A 23,710-nucleotide genomic window follows, 5' to 3' on the forward strand; every position below is an offset into this window, starting at 1 on the left:
AATTTGGCTTTGCAGCTAATTGAATGTTTCCTAAACTTCGGATCAAATTCTGCTTCAGATGCTTCAATTAGCTGAAAACTAGCCATGACTATACAACATATTTGTTACCGCCGGATAGGTTATCAATATCCAATTGGTGGGGGTCCAACACCCTGCACCCCCACTGATCAGCTGTTCCTTGCAGGTTACTGCAGCTCAGCTCCTGCTCAGATGAGTGGTAACCATGAAACATTGAATGGAGCTGTGCTTTGGACTAGGTCCAGAGGCTGCAGGGAACAGATGATCGCCGGGGGGGTGGAGTCACCGATCAGATATTGTTAAGTTTTTCAAGATCAGGAGCCTGGAAAACCCCTTTAAAGATGCTCCAAATTTATCAAACATTGGGTTAGATTAATTATTAGAGGAATTTTTAAAGTCAGTTTTGCAGGAGTTTGTGTTTGAGCCAAATTTAGTGTAACACTTCTTCTGTGTTGAGATGTTACACCGCTTTGTGGAGCGAGAACTGAGGCAATTTTTGCAATTTGTAAAAAAAAATGTAAAATCTTGCTTAGATTCAGTAGAATGGCTAACCACACCCACTTTCCCAATCAATTTTTTTTACTGGAATGAGTAGTGGAAAAGTATAAATTCTGCAAAATTTTTGTACAAATCAGTTCAAAGGTCTCCCCGTTGTGTCACATTTGATACATGTGATGCATATTATGGCAGCACAGACTCCTGCAAAACTGACTTTAAAAACGTCCCCACCCGTAGCTGGGATCATCAGCACAACGCTATTCTCGGACCCTCCACCAGATGACGCCAGTCACACTCCTGTACATGTTTACTGTGATGCTCACGCTCTTATTTTTGGCTTTGAACTTTACACAATCTGGAACTGACTGTGGGTAAGTGAGATCTTCTTTCTTATCTTCGCTATCAGCAGAGTTTATTTTATTTTAATATCTACGTACTTTAGTGATAAACTTATAGGTATCTAAGAATTTCTAGTATTAGTAATAAAATATGATTTGCACGCAGAGCCTCAGTGTGCCCCTCTTATATTACACAGGAGTGGGCTTCAACCTACGGCACCCAACATGTACAGTAGCAGTCAGTTTTGCACCAGAAGAGCTGCAGGATTGGGTACCAGTGTTGCACAGTATGCATGTCTGCCATCTCTAAGGGTGTAGTAGGGGAAGCTGTCAGCAGTTTTCACCAAGCTAAGCTGCTAACAGCACTAGGTAGCGTCTGGGATGAGCAGATCAATCATATTTCATGAAGCTTTTCTGATCAGGAGTGGTGTGACTGTGAAGTTTTACTCTGCTAGGTTCTGCTCCTGCACGTGTTCAGGAGGCAGGGCTTCGCTGTGAAGTACTCTCTGCATTGATATGCTTCACGGCCCCTCCCTATTCTCTGAGTGACAGCTGTAGCATGCAGTCTGGAGACCACTATAGTGGTTATTCAGAGAAGAGAGGAGGGGCTACAAAGCAGATCAATGCAATGAGTGGTTCAGAGTGAAGCTCCACCTCCTGGACAGGATAAAACTTCATATTCACACTACTACTGATGATAAGAACTCCACTAAAGGTATGTTTGTTCTGCTCTCTCCAGCCCCTACCTAGTGCTCAAAACTGCTGACAGACTCCCAAAATTTACAGCGAGCCCTGCCTCATAATAACATTTGACACATGGAGGAGGGCCTCAAGTTCTCCCATAGATATACTGTAATAGGCTCAGTAACTTAGGGTTTGGGAGTGTCTGTGTCCTTGGGGAGCTGGTCTTGAATTGTCAGCAGGGGTGCACCTAGCCTTTCTGTTGCCTAAGGCAAAAACTGAAATGGCACTCCTTCCCATGCCGATTTCTTAACCTAACCCCTTTGCTACAATGAAAGCGCTCATTGTATCTGGCCCTTCCGCTGCCCCCCTTTTGCCCCTACCTGAGGCCTCACCTGGCACCCCTGATTGCCAGCATGGAACCATTGAGAAGCTTCAGTGCTGACAGCTCGAGACATGAGCCCACGAGATCTGCCACAGGTGAGCCTGATGCATTTGTACCGTTGCCTTATGGTTAAATCAGCCCTGCTTTAGTCCACTGGTATCCAGCATGTCCCTAGGGGGCGGGTCTCAGACTTAGGAAGCACACCATGTACAGAGTAGTCTTAGATTGTGGAGGCCTTTTTGTGAACATGCAAGTGGAGTCACAGAACTGATGAACAGTGGCAGCTGCTTCAAGAGGAGGCCCCACTGTACATGCCTATGTAGAGCCAGATTTCTGGGCTTCTAACCATCTCAGGTACAACTCATGTTACATCTATGTAGTGGCTCTGATTGTACAGTGTATAAGGAGGCTAAAGTGAGCAGGTTGCATCATTGATCTAAAAAATGTTAATAAATTCTCTATTTAGACGCCATCTTTGTTGATTATTAGATCCTCTGCAGCAGAACTCCTATAATCAGCACAGTGTCAAGATGAGGCTGGAAGGCTTTGACAAGAACAAATTGTATTTTGCCATAATCATTCTGCCACAGCTCTGGATGTGTAAGTAGAGCAGCACATTCATTATATAAAACATTGTTGGCTTTTTTGGGTGTCGAAATGTATTTCACGCTGTAAAGATAAAGACACAGATAGCGGTTTCATGTGTCACATGTGTTCTCATACGTTCGGTAAATTCTAACACCATCCACTTCACTACTAGTGTACATCCTGCCTGTAGACAGTATATACTGTAAGTGCAGACTATTTTAGGTCCAGGCATGTACAGTGGTGCTTGAAAGTTTGTGAACCGTTCAAAAATGTCTATATTTCTACATAAATGTGACCTAAAACTGTATCAGAAGTGAGTCACAATATTAGACTTGCTCATTTATTTATTGAGGAAAATGATCCAATATCATGTCTGTAGGTGGTAACAGTAAGTGAACTTTTAAGATTAGCAGATGCTTTGAAGGTGAAATTAAAGTCAGGTACTTTTAATCAATGGGATGAAAATTAGGTGTAAGTGGGTGACCTTGAAGAAAAGGGATCTATCAATGTCTTCATAACACATGTTTGTGGAAGTGTATCATGACACGAAGAAAGGAGATTTCTGAGGACCTCAGGAGAAAAGTTGTTGATGCTCATCAGGCTTGAAATAGTCACACAACCAACTCTAAAGAGCTTGGACTCAACCAATCCACAGATTGTGTACAAATGGAAGAATTTCAATATCATCATTATCCTCCTCAGCAGTGGTTGACCACTAAAGATCACACCATGAGCAAGACGTGTAATAGTCTATGAGGTCACAAGACAACCCAAGGTAACCTTTAAGCCAGTGTTCCTCAACTCCAGTCCTCAGGGCCCACCTGCCAGTCATGATTTCAGAATATTCCACAGACCGAATACCTGTGGTAAGTCCTAATGCATTGATACTCATTATTATTGTTGGTCGCGCACCAAAGTGCTCGGGTGCTCAAGTACCCGAGCACAATGTAAGTCAATAGGAGGACCCGAGCATTAAACCAGGCACCCCCTGCTCTGAAGAGGGGAGGGTGTCTGGTTGCAATGAAAAGGTCAGAAATTGATGGAAACACCACTGAAATTGTTTGGAAATAGCATGGGGAGGATGTCTGGATGCATCTTAGACTCCCAGGTCGCTGCTGGGAACGATGTTGTCCGAGTAGTACGCCACTTTTACAGACTGACAATAATATGCACCAAATCGAAGATAAAATTTTTTAGAGGAAAAATTGTTAGTAAAATTACAAGGAAGAGGTACTTCGATACAACCTGTATAACACATAAAGGAGGGCCTCATTCACATTGTGGTACAATTGCTCAGATAGTGGGATTCCTGCACCCATAAAGCCTATGCACTAAGTGAAAGGGCTTCCCAAAAATTGCAAGGCTTCATACACACCCTTGAAAAATTATGATTGATGGCCTGCTGGTGACCCTCTAAAACATTAGGGATGAGAGCCTGCTGCCGAGCTGACCATCTAAAAAATTTTGGACGAGGGCCTGCTGTTAAGCTGACTATCTAAAAAAAATTGTGGGCGAGGGCTGGCTACCAAGATGACCATCTAAAAATTTAGGGGTGAGGGTCTGCTGCTGAGCTGAAAATCTAAAACATTATGGTTGAGGGCCTGCTGGTGACCCTCAAAAAAATTATGGGTGAGGGCCTGCTGGTGACCCTCTAAAACATTATGGGTGAGGGCCCGCTGCTGAGCTGACCCTCTAAAACATTAGGAGGGAGGGCAGCCTAATAAGCATGTTGATATGATGGAGGAGGACGAGAAAAGGAAGATTGAACCATATACCCTTTTTAGTGGTGGAAGGGGTGCATGGGAATACAGTGTATTCAATACACCATAAAAGCCACATCTAGAGTGCCTTTATGTTCAGCCGCTTTCCTATGGTGGAGTAAAGAAGTCAGGGGCAATCCAGGCCTGGTTAATTTTTATAAGAGTCAACCTGTCAGCATTTTCAGTTGATAGTCGAATGCGCTTATCAGTTATTATGCCCACAGTAGCACTAAATACAATCTCTGACAAAACGCTGGCGGCGGGGCAGGCCAGCACCTGCAAGATGTAGAGCGCCAGTTCGTGCCCCGTGTCCAGCTTGGACACCCAGTAGTTGTAAGGCACACAGGGATCACTGAGGACGATGACACGGTCTGCTACGTACTTCTTTATCATCTTCCAAAAAATATTCTTCCTTGTGACACTAGGCCGCTCATCAGGTTGAGGGTGCTGACGGGGTGTCATAAAACTGTCCCAGGCCTTGGAGAGTGTTGCCCTGCCTCTTTAGGAACTGCTGTGTGTTCCCCTCGTCTCTTCTTCTCGGTTGGCCAAGGAAGTACATACTCTGTCGCCAGCATTGTCAGCTGGAAATTTTTGGAGCAATTTTTCCACAAGGACCTTCTAGTATTGCACCATTTTGCTCGTCCTTTCCACCACAGGAATGAGAGATGAGTAGTTCTCTTTGTAGAGGGGGTCGAGAAGGGTGAACAACCAGTAATCGGTGTTGGCAAAAATACGTACAATATGAGGGTCACGGGAAAGGCAGCCTAACATAAAGTCAGCCATGAGTCCCAACAGACAAGACTTCACTGTTGTCATCAGGAGGATGACTCTCAATGTCCTCAACCTCTTCCTCCTCTTCTACCCATCCACGCTGAACAGATGTAATACAACATGGGTACTACCCTCTGTAGCAAAGGCAAACATCTCCCGCTGCTCCTCCTCCTCCTCCTCATCATCATCCAATTTGCGCTGAGAAGACGAACTGAGGGTGGTCTGGCTATCACCCTGTGTAATGTCTTTCCCCATTTCCGCCTCTTCCACATGCAAAGCGTCCACCTTAATTGTGAGCAGCGAGTTTGAGTAGACACAGAAGTCTGATAGTTACGCTGATAATAGCGTTATCGTCGTTCTCCATCTGATTCCTGAAAGTTGCGTAAAACCTCACAGAGGTCTGACATCAATGCCCACTCGTCGCTTGTGAAGAGCGGAAGCTGACTGGAAAGGCGACGACCATGTTGCAGCTGGTATTCCACTACTGCCCTCTGCTGCTCACAAAGCCTGGCCAACATGTGGAATTTGGAGTTCCAGCGCGCGCTCACGTCGCACAACAGTCGGTGAGCTGGCAATTGCAACTGCTGCTGCAGCATTGCCAGACTGGCAGGGGCTGTCGATGACTTGTGTAAATGGGCACACACATGGTGCACCTTCATCAGAGCTCAGGCAAATTGGAGTAGGTTTTGAGAAACCACTAAGTTGAAGACGTGGGCTAGGCATGGGATGTGTGTCAGGTTGCCGAGCTCCAAAGCCGCCACCAAGTTACGGCAATTATCAGACACAACCATGCCTGGTTGTAGGTTGAGTGGTGAGAGCCACACCTCAGTCTGATACCTTATACCCTGCCACAGCTCTGCGGCGGTGTGCTGTTTGTCCCCTAAGCAGATCAGCTTCAGCACGGCCTGTTGCCGCTTCCCCACTGCAGTGTTAGGCTACATGCACACGACTGTATGTGTTTTGCGGTCCGCAAATTGCGTATCTGCAAAAAAAACGGATGATGTTACGTATGGCATCCTTTTTTTTGCGGATCCATTGTAATAATGCCTATCCTTGTCCACAAACTAGAAAAAAATAGGACATGCACTATTTTTTTAGCGGAGCAACGGAACGGACATACTGATGCGGACAGCACACGGTGTGCTGTCCGTGTTTTTTGCGGAGCCATTGAAATGAATGGGTCCGCATCCTATCCGCAAAAAAACGGATCGAATCGTGTGCATGTAGCCTTACACTGCTTTGAGCTACCGGCTGATGGCTAACTAGTGCTGCAAGATCAGAATTCAGAGGAGAAGGGGGGGGTTGCATCCACTAACGTAGGTAGCGGCAGAAACCCTGATAAAAGTAGGGCCCGCAATCCTTGGCGTCGGTAGCACCTGTGCCATCCCAGTGTATGACTCGCTCCCGGCCTCCACAACGTTCACCCAGTGTGCCGTCAGGGAAATGTAGAGTCCCTGGCCAAAAGCACTTGTCCATGTGTCAGTCGTTAAATGGACACTCCCATTAACTGCGTTGGTCAAGGCACGGGTGATGTTACGGGACACATGCTGGTGTAAGGCTGGGACTGCACACCGTGAAAAATATTGGCGGCTGGGGACAGAGTACCGAGGGACAGCCGCCGCCATCAGGCAGTGGAAAGCCTCAGTGTCCACAAGCCTAAATGGCAACATTTCCAAGGCTAGCAATTTGGAAACGTGTGCATTTAGTGCTATGGCCTGTGGGTGGGTGGCTGGGTATTTGCGCTTGCGTTCAAAGGCCTGGGGTATAGACATCTGCACGTTGCGTTGGGACACAGAAGTGGATGTGCTAGCTGATGGTGCTTGCGAAGGTCCAGGTGCATGGCGAGAGGCATCCGGGCGTGCGTCTTGGACAGGAGATTGGTCAGCACATAACACAGGGGAAGAGGAGGCAGTCGTGTGACCCGCAGACACTGATTGTGGACTCAGGCGTTCGGACCACCTATTAGGGTGCTTTGATGCCATGTGGCGAATCATGCTGGTGGTGGTGAGGTTGCTAATGTTAACGTCCCTGCTCATTTTGGTACGGTACAGGTTGCAAATGACAATTCTTTTATCGTCTGCACTTTCCTAAAAAAAAAATCCCCGTCCCTTACTGCTCTCCTTGCGCATATTAAATGGTATATATGCTTGCAAGTATGTCACACGTACAGTAGCGCAGGTTTTGTAAGTGTATGCGCAAATAAAGTACACAGAATGTCACAGATATTTTTATGATGCGCACACGCTAAACAGACGGTATAGAGAAAGTAATGTCGCTGTCACCACCGCCTAATAAAATATTATACTGAATGAATGTCACTGATATTTAGGATGGGCAAACGTTATACTGGAGATGTAGCACAGGAAATGTAACTGTCCGCAGCGGACACCGTCTACGGAAAAAATACACTGGATGTCACAGATATTTTTAGGCTGCGCACACGTTACACAGGAGATGTAGCGCAGATATTGTCGTTGTCTGCAGCGGACAAACATTTGCAAGCTATTTAGCGCAGGTTGCTGCCAGATACAACTATAGTCCTTAGGCCTCATGTTTTTTTTCGCAGACCCATTGACTTTCAATGGGTCCGTGGAAAAATCGGAAAATGCACCGTTTTGCAGCCGAGGCCGTGATCTGTGTATCCTGTCCGTCCAAAAAATATGACCTGTCCTATTTTTTTGACAGACAACGGTTCACGGACCCATTCAAGTCAATGGGTCCGTGAAAGAACACGGATGCACACAAGATTGGCATCCGTGTCCGTGATCCGTGGCCGTAGGTTACTTTCATACAGACGGATCCGTAGATCCGTCTGCATAAAAGCTTTTTCAGATCTAAGTTTTCACTTCGTGAAAACTCATATCCGACAGTATATTCTAACACAGAGGCGTTCCCATGGTGATGGGGACGCTTCTAGTTAGAATACACTACAAACTGTGTACAAGACTGCCCCCTGCTGCCTGGCAGCACCCGATCTCTTACAGGGGGCCATGATCAGCACAATTAACCCCTTCAGGTGCGGCACCTGAAGGGGTTAATTGTACTATCATATCCCCCTGTAAGAGATCAGGGCTGCCAGGCAGCAGGGGGCAGACCCCCCCCCCTCCCCAGTTTGAATATCATTGGTGGCCAGTGCGGCCCCCCCCCTCCCTCCCTCTATTGTAATAAATCGTTGGTGGCACAGTGTGCGCCCCCCATGGCCCCCCCTCCCTCCCTCTATTTTAATAAATCGTTGGTGGCACAGTGTGCGCCCCCCATCGCCCCCCCTCCCTCCCTCTATTGTAATAAATCGTTGGTGGCACAGTGTGCGCCCCCCATCGGCCCCCCCTCCCTCTATAGCAGTAACAACATTGGTGGCCAGTGTGCGGCCTCCCATCTCCCGCCCCCCCCCGATCATTGGTGGCAGCGGAGTTCCGATCGGAGTCCCAGTTTAATCGCTGGGGCTCCGATCGGTAACCATGGCAACCAGGACGCTACTGCAGTCCTGGTTGCCATGGTTACTTAGCAATAGTACAATAGTAGAAGATTCATAGTTACCTGCTTGCTGCTGCGATGTTCGTGTCCGGCCGGGAGCTCCACCTACTGGTAAGTGACAGGTCTGTGCGGCGCATTGCTAAATGAACTGTCACTTACCAGTAGGAGGAGCTCCCGGCCGATCACAGACATCGCAGCAGCAAGCAGGTAAGTATGAATCGTCTACTATTGTACTATTGCTAAGTAACCATGGCAACCAGGGCTGCAGTAGCTTCCTGGTTGCCATGGTTACCGATCGGAGCCCCGGCGATTAAACTGGGACTCCGATCGGAACTACGCTGCCACCAATGATCGGGGGGGGGGGAGATGGGAGGCCGCACACTGGCCACCAATGCTGTTACTGCTATAGAGGGAGGGGGGTCGATGGGGGGGCGCACACTGTGCCACCAATGATTTATTACAATAGAGGGGGGAAGGGGGGGCCGATGGGGGGCGCACACTGTGCCACCAATGATTTATTACAATAGAGGGGGGAAGGGGGGGCCGATGGGGGGGCGCACACTGTGCCACCAACGATTTATTACAATAGAGGGAGGGGGGGGCCGCACTGGCCACCAATGATATTCAAACTGGGGAGGGGGGGGTCTGCCCCCTGCTGCCTGGCAGCCCTGATCTCTTACAGGGGGATATGATAGTACAATTAACCCCTTCAGGTGCGGCACCTGAGGAGTTAATTGTGCTGATCACGGCCCCCTGTAAGAGATCGGGTGCTGCCAGGCAGCAGGGGGCAGTCATGTACACAGTTTGTAGTATATTCTAACCTGAAGCGTCCCCATCACCATGAGAACGCCTCTGTGTTAGAATATACTGTCGGATCTGAGTTTCACGATGTAGCTCATATCCGACAGTATATTCTAACATAGAGACGCTTCAAGTTAAAATATACCATCGGATTGGAGAAAACTCCAATCCGATGGTAGAAAAGAACTCCAGACTTTACATTGAAAGTCAATGGGGACGGATCCGTTTGAAATGGCACCATATTGTGTCAACGTCAAACGGATCCGTCCCCATTGACTTGCATTGTAATTCAGGACGGATCCGTTTGGCTCCGCACGGCCAGGCGGACACCAAAACGACTTTTTTTTCATGTCCGTGGATCCTCCAAAAATCAAGGAAGACCCACGGACGAAAAAACGGTCACGGATCACGGACCTACGGACCCCGTTTTTGCGGACCGTGAAAATAAACTGTCGTGTGCATGAGGCCTTAAAAGGACTTTTGGGTCTCTAACAAGTTTTAGCAATTTAGTGCAGGTAAAAATATATATTGCTGCCACATACAACAATAGTCCTTAAAAGGACTTTCTGGTCTATAACAAGTATAAAAGCTAAAATATTCCTATTTCACTCCCTACACTATCTCTCCCTTCTGCTCTTTAGCTCTCCCTGACTAACACTGAGCCGAACACGTGTCACCGGGTGCTATATAGAACCCGATGACGCGTTCCGGCCAGCCAATCACTGTAATGCCAGTGGCCAACATGGCTACGGCATTACAGTGAGGGCAGTACTTACCTGCACGTTTATTGGCTGTGTAGCAGCCAACAAACATGCGGGGAAGAGACTTGAGCATCGCGCTCGAGCACACGCTGTATTCGGCCGAACACAGGGATGTGCCAAGCAGTAAAATTAGTGTTCGGCCGAGCATGCTCGCACAACACTACTAATTATATTATCTGCTCAATCCTAAGGAAATCCTGAAAACATGACCGGCAGGTGGGTCCTAAGGACTGGAGTTGAGGCAACTAAAGGGCTTTCTTCTCATTAGTTAATGTTAATGTTCATGAGTCCACCATCAGGAGGCATTGAACAACAATGGTGTGCATGGCTGGACTGCAAGGAGAAAGATGCTGAAATCCAAAAACAACATTGCTGCCCATCTGCAGTTTGCTAAAGATCACCTGGGCAAGCCAGAAGACAATAGGAACAATGTTTTGTGGACAAATGATATCAAAATTAAAATTTTGAGTTTAAATGAGAAGCAATATGTTTGGAGAAAGGAAAACCCTGCATTCCAGTATAAAATCTTCATCTCATCTATGAAACCTGGTGCTGGTAAGATCAGGGTTTGGGCCTGTTTCGCTGCATCTGGGCCAGGAGGGTTTGTCTTCATTGATGGAACAATATTGTAAATTATACCATAAAATTCTATGGGTACAACTAGTAATGAGAGGCAGGGGCTATATTAGAATTTGCGATATTTGACAAATATTTTGTAGAATATTCATCATATATTAGCGAATATTCGGAAAAAAAAACGAATATATAGCAATATATTGAAGATATTGCTATATATTCGTTTTTAGAATATTCGTCATTTTTCATCATCCATTTGAAGTGAACAGTACACATGATTCCTCCCTGCTTAGGGTGTCTGGTTCCCGAAAAACTGTTCTTATCTCTCCGGGCTCCCTAAGATTTCAGCCCGCTCCAGTCAGTGCCTGTTGCCGTGCGCAAAGAGAGTCCCCATCACCATGGGAACGCCTCTGGGTTAGAATATACCATCGGATCTGAGTTTTCACGATCTCACAACAGCGAATAGTCTTGTCATAAGACTATGCAACCAATAGAGGGTGCTGTTCATAACTCATGAACAGCGCCCTCTATTGGTTGCATAGTCTCCATGCACACGACAATGGGCACTGACTGGAGCGGGCTGAAATGCTAGGGAGCCCGGACAGATAAGAACAGCTTTTTTGGGAACAAGACACCCTAAGCAGGGAGGAATCATGTGTACTGTTCACTTCAGATGGATGATGAAAAATTATGAATATTCTAAAAAACTAATATATAGCATTATATTCGATATAGTGCTATATATTCGTTTTTTTAGAATATTCGTAATTTTTTTTCCATCTGAAGTCATGATTCCCCCCTGCTTAAGTTGCTTGTGGGCCAATGACTCATTGGCCCACAAGCAAGAAGCAGAGAGAAATCATGTGTTCAGATGACGAATATTCGAAAAATGAATATATAGCACTATATTCAAAATATTTGTGAATTGTCGAAGTGCCGATATTCGCAAATAAAATTCGTAATTTGAGTATTCGCATTCAACACTTAGTACAACCACACTGAGTGGTTGTGTCGCTGTTCTGACACGGCCGTGCTGTGGTCAAATACGTATGAAGCTGTACGGGCTGCACCTGGTTCATGTTAGCTGATGAAGACCACACTCATTAGTTAGTAGTGAAGGTGCCGCATGGGCATCATCAATGTAGACTGACTAACAGTGTAGTCTCTTTAGTTAAAACAAAAGCCATCTGTGGCCCATATGTCTGCATGGTACTTGATCGCAGTGCAACCGTACCATAAAGGCAAATATCAGGACTAGAGATGAGCAAATTGAAGTTGGCGAAGTGGAATTCGATCCGAATTTCAGGAAAAATTTGATTTGCACCGAATCCAAATTTCCTTGCGCTTTGTGGTAACGATGGCCGCTGCACGTGTGAGGACATGGAGCAAGGACATGGAGCAAGGATCACCCACAATGCCACGCATGCAGCCAATCAGCAGCCAGCCAGCCCTGTGATGTCACAGCCCTATAAATAGCGTCAGCCATCTTGGATTCTGCCATTTTCCAGTGTCCTTAGTGCAGGGAGAGACATCAGCAGGCGCTAGGGACAGTGCTAGGAAAGGCTTTAAAACTTTTATTTTGCTGAATAGAAGTTCAGGGAAAGGATAGGGAGGAATTATTTCACAGTATTGAAGTAGAACAGGGTGTAAGGCCCCTTTCACACGGGTGAGTATTCCGCGCGGATGCGTGAGGTGAACGCATTGCACCCGCACTGAATACTGACCCATTCATTTCTATGGGGCTGTGCACATGAGCGGCGATTTTCATGCATCACTTGTGCGTTGCGTGAAAATCGCAGCATGCTCTATATTCTGCATTTTTCACGTAACCCCGGCCCCATAGAAATGAATAGGGTTGCGTGAAAAAAGCAAGCATCCGCAAGCAAGTGCGGATGCGGTGCGATTTTCACGCACGGTTGCTAGGAGACCATCAGGATGGAGACCCGATCATTATTATTTTCCCTTATAACATGGTTATAAGGGAAAATAATAGCATTCTGAATACAGTGATGGATCATGTGATGAATGCAGTGACATCATCAAAGGTCCTATTGCTCACAGTTAGAGACAGAAGAGATGCCGGCTACGCAAACAAGTGGATTAAGGTGAGTTCCATTTTTTATTTTTATTTTTTTAACCTCTCCAGTGCTATTTTACTATGCACTCTGTAGTCAGAATGCTATTATTTTCCCTTATAACCATGTTATAAGGGAAAATAATACAATCTACAGAACACCGATCCCAGACCCGAACTTCTGTGAAGAAGTTCGGGTTTGGGTACCAAACATGCGCAATTTTTCTCCTGCGAGTGCAAAACGCATTACAATGTTTTGCACTCGCGCTGAAAAATCGCGGGTATTCCCGCAACGCACACGCACATTTTCCCGCAACGCCCGTCTGAAAGAGGCCTAATACGGGAAGGTTACAGCCTGGGTAATAGAAACAATCCTATTACACCTTGCTGCACTGACTGCGGATCCAAATTGCCATTATACAGCTCTGTAATTCCAGCAAACCGTTCTTGTTATTGGGGCGCAAGTGCTGTGTGATACAGACATTTACAGGGTTATTACTAGGAAATATTTCTACGTCTTATTTGCCCTTCTGCGGTGCAGTTATATGTTCTAAAGCCTTTTTTGGCTTGTATTAGTGGGAAAAAAGGGGCTTATTAGTCGTTGTGTGGTGAAGTGAGAAAATGACAGCCTTTTTTGGCGTGCATTAACCCCTTAAGGACCGGGCTATTTTTTGCAAATCTGACATGTGTCACTTTATGCAGTGATAACTTTAAAACGCTTTTACTTATTTAGGCCATTCTGAGAGGTTTTCTTGTCACATATTATACTTCATACGACAGTGGTAAAATTGAGTTAAAAAAAATCGTAAAAATTAGCAAATTTCCAATTTCTCTACTTTTATAATAGATAGTAATACCTCAAAAAATAGTTATTACTTTACGTTCCCCATATGTCTACTTCATGTTTGGATCATTTTGGGTATGATATTTTATTTTTTGGGGATGGTACAAGGCTTAGAAGTTTAGAAGCAAATCTTAAAATTTTTCAGACATTTTCAAAAACCCAATTTTTAGGGACCACTTTGCGAGGCTTACATAATAGAAACCACCCAAAAATGACCCCATTCTATAAACTACACCCCTCAAGGTATTCAAAACTGATTTTACAAACTTTGTTAACCCTTTAGGTGTTCCACAAGAATTAATGGAAAATAGAAATACAATTTCAAAATTTCACTTTTTTGGCAGATTTTCCATTTTAATAATTTTTTTCCAGTTACAAAGCAAGGGTTAACAGCCAAACCAAACTCAATATTTATGACCCTGATTCTGTAGTTTACAGAAACACCCCATATGTGGTCGCAAACTACTGTACGGGCACATGTCAGGGCGCAGAAGGAAAGGGACGTCATACGTTTTTTGAAAGGCAGAATTTTGCTGGACTGTTTTTTTGACACCATGTCCCATTTGAAACCCCCCTGATGCACCCCTAGAGTAGAAACGCCAAAGAAGTGCCCCCATTTTGGAAACTACGGGATAAGGTGGCAGTTTTGTTGGTACTATTTTAGGGTACAAAGGATTTTTGCTCTAAATTACACTTTTTGTGAGGCAAGGTAACAAGAAATAGCTGTTTTAGCACCGTTTTTAATTTTTGTTATTTACAACATTCATCTGACAGGTTAGATTATGTGGTATTTTTATAGAGCAGTTGTCACAGAAGCAACAATACGAAATATGATTTTTTAGTGTCTCCACATTCTGAAAGCCGTAGTTTTATTTATTTTTTGGGCGACTGTCTTGTGTAGGGGCTCATTTTTTTCAGGATGAGATTACGGTTTGATTGGTACTATTTTGTGGTGCATATCACTTTTTGATCACTTGTTATTACACTTTTTGTTATGTAAAGTGACAAAAAATGTATTTTTTTACACAGTTTCTATTTAATTCTTTTTACGGTATTTACCTGAGGGGTTAGGTCATGTGATATTTTTATAGAGCAGGTTATTACGGACACGGTGGTACCTAATATGTCAACTTTTTTTAAAAAAAAGTAAATTTTACACAATGATTTCATTTTTGAAACAAAAAAAAATGTTTTAGTGTCTCCATAGTCTGAGAGCCAGTTTTTGGTCGATTATCTTAGGTAGGGTATGATTTCTGCGGGTTTGATTAGCACTATTTTGGGGTGCGTATGACTTTTTGATCGCTTGCTATTAGACTTTTTGGTGATGTAAGGTGACAAAAAATTTCTTTTTTTACACCGTTTTTATTTTTATTTTTTTACGGTATTTACCTGAGGGGTTAGGTCATGTGATTTTATAGAGTAGGTTATTCCAGACGCGAAAATACCTAATATGTCTACTTTTCTTTTATTTACTTAAGTTTTACACAATACCAGCATTTTTTAAACAAAAAAAATGATGTTTTAGTGTCTCCATATTCTGAGCCATAGTTTTTTTTTGAGCGATTGTCTTAGGTAGGGGCTCATTTTTTGCGGGATTAGGTGACGGTTAGATTGGTAGTATTTTGGGGGACATACGCCTTTTTGATCCTTTGGCTTTTTTTACACCGTTTTAATTTTGTTTATGGTATTTATCAGACAGGGTGGATCAGGTGATATATTTATAGAGCTAGTCATTACGGACGTGCCGATACCTAATATGTGTGGGAGTTTTTTTCAGTTTTTTTATTATAAAATAAGGGGAAAGGGGAAATTTTACTTTATTATTTTATTACTTTATTAATTTTATTAAAAACACTTTTTTAAACTTTTGGGGGTCTAATCCCCTCTGCAATGCATTACAATACATCTGTATTGCAATGCATTGCCTGTTAGTGTATTACACAGAGTAACATGTTGCCTAGGAGACCCAGCATGAGGCTGGATCTCCTCGGCTCCCGTAGCAGGCAGGTCCCGATGCCGTGCAAGGCATTGGGCAGCCTCTGCATGGCATCGGGCTGCCTTCTAAGACATCGAGTCCCCGCCACAGCACTCGATGAGCTCACTCAAACACAAACACCTTCTATGCCACCTTTCTCAACAAAAAATACCAGGCAAGTTAAGCCACACCCTAAAGGGGGTGTGGTTGTGGGGGCGTGACTTAACACAGGGTGTGAAGTCGCTGTCATACTGTGGCTCCCCAGGAATATTTAAGCCCCCATTAGCGCCCCCAGTAATAGTAATGCACCCAGTAATAGTAATGCCCCATTAGTGTCCCCTCAGTAATAGTAATCCCCCCATTAGTGTGCCCCAGTAAGAGTTATGGCCCTATAAGTGCACCCCAGAATGAATAATGCACCCTATTAGTGCCCCCCAGTAAGAATAATGCCCCCAGTAAGAGTAATTCCCCCATTAGTGACCCCCAGTTAGAGTAATGTGGCCCTCATCCCCCAGGAACCGTCACTCGGGACCAGCACACTGACTGTAGAGCTTTCTTGGGCCCGGTAACGGAGACCGGGGGAGAGGAGAGATGATAGGAAAGGAGCGCAGTAGAAGAGCTTGGGACAGGAGGAACGCAGGCCCGCGGCTCGTATCATTGTTATCCGGCCTGATCTGGGAGTGAGAGCGGCTCAGTCCCTGTGCGGCCGCCATTCTGTGGGGCGAGGGTTTGCTGCTCTCCTTCAGCAGCGTCTTTGTGCTCCTGCTCCTGACCACCTGCAGCCCCCAGCTCTCCGGCTTGCTTTCAATCCATCCTGACCAGCGGCATCATCCTCTTCAGGTTCGAGCCGCCGCTCACTCACCGCCAGCTGTCAGGACCGTGAGCGAGCAAGGCCTGGGCCCCAGATGTGTTGTCCCAGGCCCTGAATGTACTGCCTACTAATGAAAAAAAAGCATGACTACTAACCAGTGACGCACTGCAGGAGCTGAAGGTCCTGTGATGGCATCACAGTCAGGTGATCTGTGCTAAAGGCAGAGCTCAGTGGTGGAGAAGGACCTTCAATTATGTCACCGTCATGTGATAAGTGCAGGAGGGGGCGGAGCTAAGCTGTGAAGAGGAGAACTAGTGGAGAAGACCCTGACTGTGATGGCTTCTGTGACTGAGGGGAGGTAAGTGAAGGGATGGATACAGTGTGAGAGCCAGAGGAGTGCTGGGAGTTGTAGTTCTGCTCTATCACACTACCTCCCTGCTTGGTTGAGAGAGTGATGTTATTTACAAGGGACTATATGTTAGGGCTGAAGGGAGGGGTGTTATTTACATGGGACTGTATATTGAAGGGGGTGAAGGGAGGGGGGGTGATGTTATTTACATAGGACTGTATGTTGGATGGGCTGAAGGAAAGGGAGTGATATTATTTACATGGGACTGTATATTGAAAGGAGGGGGTGATGTTATTTACATGGGACTGTATGTTGGATGGGCTGAAGGGAAGGGAGTGATATTATTTACATGGGACTGTTTGTTGGAGGGGCTGAAGGGCGGGGAGTGATGTTATTTACATGGGACTGTATTGTGGAGGAGAGTGATGTTATTTAGATCATGTGACAGCAGTTTAAGTAGCATCCATATATAACCAATTATAACCAACTGCAATCTTTGTGGCTGCTCACACTGCTGTTTTTTTTTTTTTTGTTTGTTTGTTTTTAAAGGTCTAGTAAATAGCGGCTAACAAAAAATAGGGCATGTCCTATCTTTGGCCGTGAAATCAATGGGGCCATTTTTAACAGCCGTCTAGACAGGAGCGTACCCATTTAACAGCTGATAAAAACAGGTACAAATGATATTTCAGGATCCATTTTTTGGGGGGTTATTGTTCTGACGAATCGGGAAGGGCAAAATAATCAGTGACATCAACACAAACTTACTGCGGACCCCCTCTCCGCTCTGTCGGGGGCTCTACTTGTATAAGCGTTTAATAGAACAGGTTCTGTAGACATCTATGTGGAATCAGTAGACGACGGTGTAGAAGGAGTGCGCTCTTTCTTGCTACAGTAGGATCTTGGGCCTCTGCACGGTTCTTTATACCCGACACTAACATCGACCTGTAAGGCTGAGTTCACACTTGAGTTATTTGTCAGTTTTGGCCCTGTACCTGCCCAAATAAGTGAAGTGTGCAGTGATACTAAGAGCGACGGCTGTCTTCTGCATGTCATACCGACTCACAGTATTATTTCACTATCAAAGCAGACTCCCTATGCGTGTTAGGCCCCTTTCACACGGGCGAGTTTTCGACGCGGGTGCAATGCGTGAGGTGAACGTATTGCACCCGCACTGAATCCGGACCCATTCACTTCTATGGGGCTGTGCACATGAGCGGTGATTTTCACGCATCACTTGTGCGTTGCATGAAAATCGCAGCATGCTCTATATTGTGCGTTTTTCACCCAACGCAGGCTTTATAGAAGTGAATGGGGCTGCGTTAAAATCGCATAGCATCCGCAAGCAAGTACGGATGCAGTACGATTTTCACACACAGTTGCTAGGAGACGATCGGGATGGGGACCCGATCTTTATTATTTTCTCTTATAACATGGTTATAAAGGAAAATAGCATTCTTAATTCAGAATGCTAAGTAAAATAGGGATGGAGGGGTTAAAATAATAATAATAATAATAATTTAACTCACCTCATCCACTTGTTCGCGCAGCCCGGCTTCTCTTCTGTCTTCTTCTTTGATAATCTGTGAGGAAAAGGACCTGTGGAGACGTCACTGCGCTCATCACATTGTCCATCACATGATCCATAACCATGGTAAAATATCATGTGATGGACCATGTGATGAGCGCAGTGATGTCACCGCAGGTCCTTTTCCTCAAAGAAGAAGAAAGAAGAGAAACAGTGCTGTGCAAACTAGTGGATTAAGGTGAGTTTAATTTAATTAAATTTTTTTAACCCCCCATCCCTATTTTACTAAGCATTCTGTATTGAGAATGCTATTATTTTCCCTTATAACCATGTTATAAGGGAAAATAATAAAATCTACAGAATTCCTAACCCAAACTCAAACTCCTTTGAAGAAGTCCGGGTTCGGGTCTGGGTACCAAACATGGCGATTTTTCTCATGCGTGTGCAAAACGGATTAAAATGCTTTGCACTCGCGGGGAAAATCTCACATGTTCCCGCAACGCACCCGGCATCTTTTCCCGCAACGCCCATGTGAACCCAGCATTACTGCAAGGCACAGTGTTCTACACCACTATATAGGCTCTCTGCAGCCAGGAAATAGCAGTTTTTTTTAACACGATTTGCCGCAAATAAATTCGGATCGAATCAAATCTTTTCGGAAAATTCAGCAAACCGGCCGAATTGAATTTTTGAGAGATTTGCTCATCTCTAATCAGGACATCTGCCCGTGAGCTGAATCTCAAGAGAATGTGGGTCATGCTGCAAGACAACGACAAGAAACGTTTAGCTGCAGTTAATGCTGCACAAGGGGGTCCCACCAGAGACTGAAAGAAAGGGTTCACATACTTTTACTACTCACAGACATGTGATATTGGATATTTTTCCTAAAAAAATTATCAATAGAGATAAGTGAAGTATCTAAAAAATAAATTCGGCTGCTTCGTCAAATTTTTATTTTTTTATTTGCTTCGTGACAAATTACTTTATCACGAACCGCATTTCTTTGTAAGTAGTGGGTGGGCCGCCCCTTAGATGCCGCATTCATAGCTGATTGCGGCATCTGACATTGATATTGAAAATAAAAGAATAAAATAAAAATCATACTTAGGGCGGGTTCACATCACCTTTATGGATTCTGTTTTTGTTTTCCGTTATAACATGGTTATAACGGAAAATAATGGAATCCATAAGACGGAAGTCAAAACAGAAGCCTTTAAGAGGCATTCCATTTTGCTTTCCGTCATAATAGAAGTCTATGGGCAATCATAACGGATCCGTCTGGTTTCTGTTATGCAGAACGGAAAAAAAGTCCTGCCGACATAACGGTGATGTGAACTCACCCTTACCTCCTCCATTTGCTCGCAATGGACCAGCCGCCATCTTGATCTGGTGGGAAATCTTGCATGGCACGCAAGATGGCGGTGGCCGGCCTGTCGCGTGCAAATGGATAAGGTAAGTATGATTTTTTTTTTTTTCTTACACTATTTCAGGTGAAATCGATTCACTGCCACGAAGCAAGAGAAAATCGAATTTATCCTTAAATCGTATTGAAGTCCACTTCATGGACTTCGATTTGCTCAACACTAATAATGTTGCACTTATTTGTTTGATTTGGTTCTTTATCTACTTTTAGGACTTATGTGAAATTCTGATGTAGTTTTAAGTCAAATTTATGCAGAAATATAAAAAATTCTGAATTCAAAAACTTTCAAGCACCGCTGTATAGATGTGCACATTGATGTGGATGGAGATACAAACTGACACAAGTCACCATGGAAACCTGATACAAATAAGAAGGGGGTACGTTATTGGAATTTCTCATTGGTGCAGCCTAATTCATTCTTGCGCTGAGATCTTAGCTCCTAATTCCTAGCTGTTCCATGCTCCGTACAGAGGAAGTGGCTGGAAATACCCTCTCAGCCAATCACTGGCCCCAGAGGTGACCAGAGGCTGTGATTGGCTGGGTGAGCACTTCCAAAAATTTACTGTGTGTGTGTCAAGATGGCGCCAGTGAGGAATATTAAGCCATACTGGCCCTTTTCTATTTTTTTACTTCTATCTGATAACTCTTTTAAAGGTTTAAGGAGGTTGTCCACCCTTGGGGCCCTTTCGGGTGTGGACCTGGGGAAGCATACTTACCTGCTCCTTACCCCTAGGTTCTGGCTCCTTCACTCCCCCCTGTACCTCTCCGGTCTCCAAGTGTCCACATCAGTCACTTGACCACTGCAGCCAATAACTGGCCTCAGCAGTCACATATCCCTCCAAATAACCCAGTGACATGACACATGGGGACATATCACAGCTGTGGCCAGTAGTTGGCTGCTGGGACCACGTGACCCATGCCAAACTGGATGTTGGCACAGGGAGAGTGGCAGCAGCAGGGATGGAGTGACGGAGCCGGAACCCAGGCAGGAAGCAGAATAGTATGCTTCCCTCCGCAGGTCCAGTCACATGGAGGTACCACCTGACAGGCTCCGTGGGTTGACAAACACCTTTAAGGCTCCATTCACACGTCCGTAGTATGTTTTGTGGATCCACCGATCTGCGGATCCGCAAAACACGGACACCGGCAATGTGCGTTCCGCATTTTGTGGACCGCACATCGCCGGCACTAATAGAATATGCCTATTCTTTTCCGCAATTGCGGGCAAGAATAGGACATGTTCTATTTTTTTCGGGAATGAAATTGCAGACCCGGAAGTGCGGGTCCGCAATTCTGTATCCGGGCTGCACATCGTGCGGCCCAATAGAAATGAATGGATCCGCAATTCTGTTCCACAAATTGCGGAACAAAATTGCGGACGTGTGAATGGGGCCTAAGGCTTACTGCCCAAGATGGATTTTCGGATACATTTTGTCAGCACATTGGCTGATATTGAGGCCACTTATGATGTCTTGTTACACTTTTTTGTGACCATGTATAATGTCTCCTTCCTCCTACAGACGCCTGGGGTCAGACTGTCCCAGAACCTTACTCCATCCAGGTGGATTCCAGTATCTCAGTGCAGGAGGGTCTGTGTGTGATAATTGCTTGTGCTTTTACTGCCGACCATAAGACAACATTCAAAAACTCCACCGGATACTGGAAGAGCAACTATGAAACCAACATAGCCTCTAGTAATGCATCGGTGCCTATAGTAAAGGAGAATTTCCATGTGATGGGGAACCCAGATAATGGGGATTGCACCCTGAAAGTCACTGACGCCAGGAAACAAGACACTGGGACCTATTTCTTCAGATTTGAAGGGAGTAAAGAGACTTCTATCAAATATAATTACGTATCAGCCAAAATTACCCTTCTGGTAACAGGTGAGGACACCAAAATAAAAAAAAGAGCTCCAATGTTGATAGATATGCATTATTATTATTATTATTATTATTATTATTCATTAGAACGTGCCATTAATTCAATGGCGCTGTACATCAAGAGGGGGTTACAAATATATAATATAAAAATACAATAAACAAGAAAGTATTAACAGACTGGTAAGAAAGGAGAGAGGACCCTGCCCGCAAAAGTTTACAATCTACAAGTAAATTACTACTAGAGATAAGAGAATTTCTCAAAAATTCAATTTGGCCAGTTCGCCAAATTTTCCGAAAAGATTCAAATCGATCCGAATTTATTTGTGGCAAAACGCATAAAAAAATGCCTATTTCCGGCTGCAGAGAGCCTTTATAGGGGTGTAGAACACTGTGCCGTGCAGTAACACGCATAGGGAGTCTTCTGTGGTAGTGAAATAATACTGTGAGTCCGTATGACATGCAGATGACAGGAGTCGCTCTTAGAATCACTGCACACTTCACTTATTTGGGCAGTTACGGGGCCAAAACTGACCAAATAACTCAAGTGTGAACTCACAGGTTGATGTTAGCTTCAAGAACCACCATCTGGGAAGAGAACTATCGTTCCTGTCGTCTCTCTCTAACCCGTCGGTCAAGTCGGATAACAAGGGTCATCATCTCCTCTAATGTCTCTGGAAGTTGATAACTGACCAGAAGAGCCTTTAAATTATCAGACAGACCTGACCTGAACTGACTCTTCAGGGCTTTTTTTTGTCAGCAGTCACATCATCAATAAATACAAGACACTACCACCACCATGCTTCACTGATGAGGTGGTATGCTTAGGATCATGAGCAGTTCCTTTCCTTCTCCATACTCTTCTCTTCCCATCACTCTGGTCCAAGTTGATCTTGGTCTCATCTGTCCATAAGATGTTGTTCCAGAACTGTGAAGGCTTTTTTAGATGTCGTTTGGCAAACTCTAATCTGGCCTTCCTGTTTTTGAGGCTCACCAATGGTTTACATCTTGTGGTGAACCCTCTGTATTCACTCTGGTGAAGTCTTCTCTTGATTGTAAACTTTGACACCCATACACCTACCTCCTGGAGAGTGTTCTTGATCTGGCCAACTGTTCATCCACCACAGTTTTTTTCCGTGGTCTTCCAGGTATTTTGGCGTTGCTGAGCTCACCGGTGCGTTTCTTCTTTTTAAGAATGTTCCAAACAGTTGTTTTGGCCACGTCTAATGTTTTTGCTATCTCTCTGATGGGTTTGTTGTGTTTTTTCAGCCTAATGATGGCTTCACTCATAGTGACAGCTCTTTGAATCTCATCTTGAGAGTTGACAGCAACAGATTCCAAATGCAAATAGCACACTTGAAATGACCTCTGGACCTTTTATCTGCTCATTGTAATTGGGATAATGAGGGAATAACACACACCTGGCCATGGAGCAGCTGAGAAGCCAATTGTCCCATTACTTTTGGTCCCTTAACAAGTGGGAGGCTCATATGTGAACTGTTGTAATTCCTACACCGTTCACCTGATTCAGATGTAAATACCCTCAAATTAAAGCTGACAGTTTCATTTTTAAATCCATTATGGTGGTGTATAGAGCCAAAAATGTTAGAATTGTGTTGATGTCCCAATATTTATGAACCTGGCTGTATTTTTTTTACATTTTAAAAGAATTTTGATCAAAGATATATTAAACATTTGATATCCTGCAAGTCCTAACAAATTTGGTAGACTTGGCCAACCAAAGCCCAAAGTAAATGGGCACCTTAAAGGAGTTGTCCAGAATTTTGATATTGATGGCCTATCCTCAGGATAAGTCATCAATATAATAACGGTGGGGTCTGACACCCTGCACCCTGCCCGATCCGCTGTTACCGGTAACTCCTGCACCAGAACTACACAGCTCTATCCATTGTGTAGTAGATGGAGGAAGTAACTGCAACACTGGTCCCATTCACCACACAGTAGATGGAGGTATGTAGTTCTGGCACTGACTTTGGGTGCCAGACATACTGCAGAACAGCTGATTGGTGGTGGTGTGGAGTGTCTGGCCCCTGCCAATCTGATATTGATGGCCTATTCTGAGGATCCTGAACAGCCCCTTTAAGATTCCAGAACAAATATACTTGGTTGTAGGGCCTGTAAGGGAGATACATCTCTCTAAAGGGCGCATTTTGGTGC

At 44.7% G+C, this 23,710-nt stretch overlaps 1 protein-coding gene across 5 annotated transcripts in view; it reads left to right on the top strand.

Annotated features, from left to right (window-relative positions):
- Positions 1-782: 782 nt before the first annotated feature.
- The window catches only part of LOC122923373 (sialic acid-binding Ig-like lectin 8), a 68,157-nt gene continuing 45,229 nt past the window's right edge, over positions 783-23,710 (top strand). For 4 of the 5 annotated variants that reach the window (XM_044274164.1, XM_044274166.1, XM_044274167.1 and 1 more), the window contains exons 1-3: positions 872-887; positions 2,387-2,520; positions 21,173-21,538. In XM_044274164.1, the coding sequence (XP_044130099.1) occupies positions 2,451-2,520; positions 21,173-21,538 (436 nt within the window). In that variant the 5' untranslated portion in view covers positions 872-887; positions 2,387-2,450. Of the gene's footprint in view, positions 888-2,386; positions 2,521-21,172; positions 21,539-23,710 lie in introns of all 5 variants that reach the window. The other variant, XM_044274165.1, reaches the window with a different exon arrangement.

This window comes from Bufo gargarizans, unplaced genomic scaffold (assembly GCF_014858855.1).
Source record: "Bufo gargarizans isolate SCDJY-AF-19 unplaced genomic scaffold, ASM1485885v1 original_scaffold_1526_pilon, whole genome shotgun sequence".
Taxonomy (NCBI): domain Eukaryota; kingdom Metazoa; phylum Chordata; class Amphibia; order Anura; family Bufonidae; genus Bufo; species Bufo gargarizans.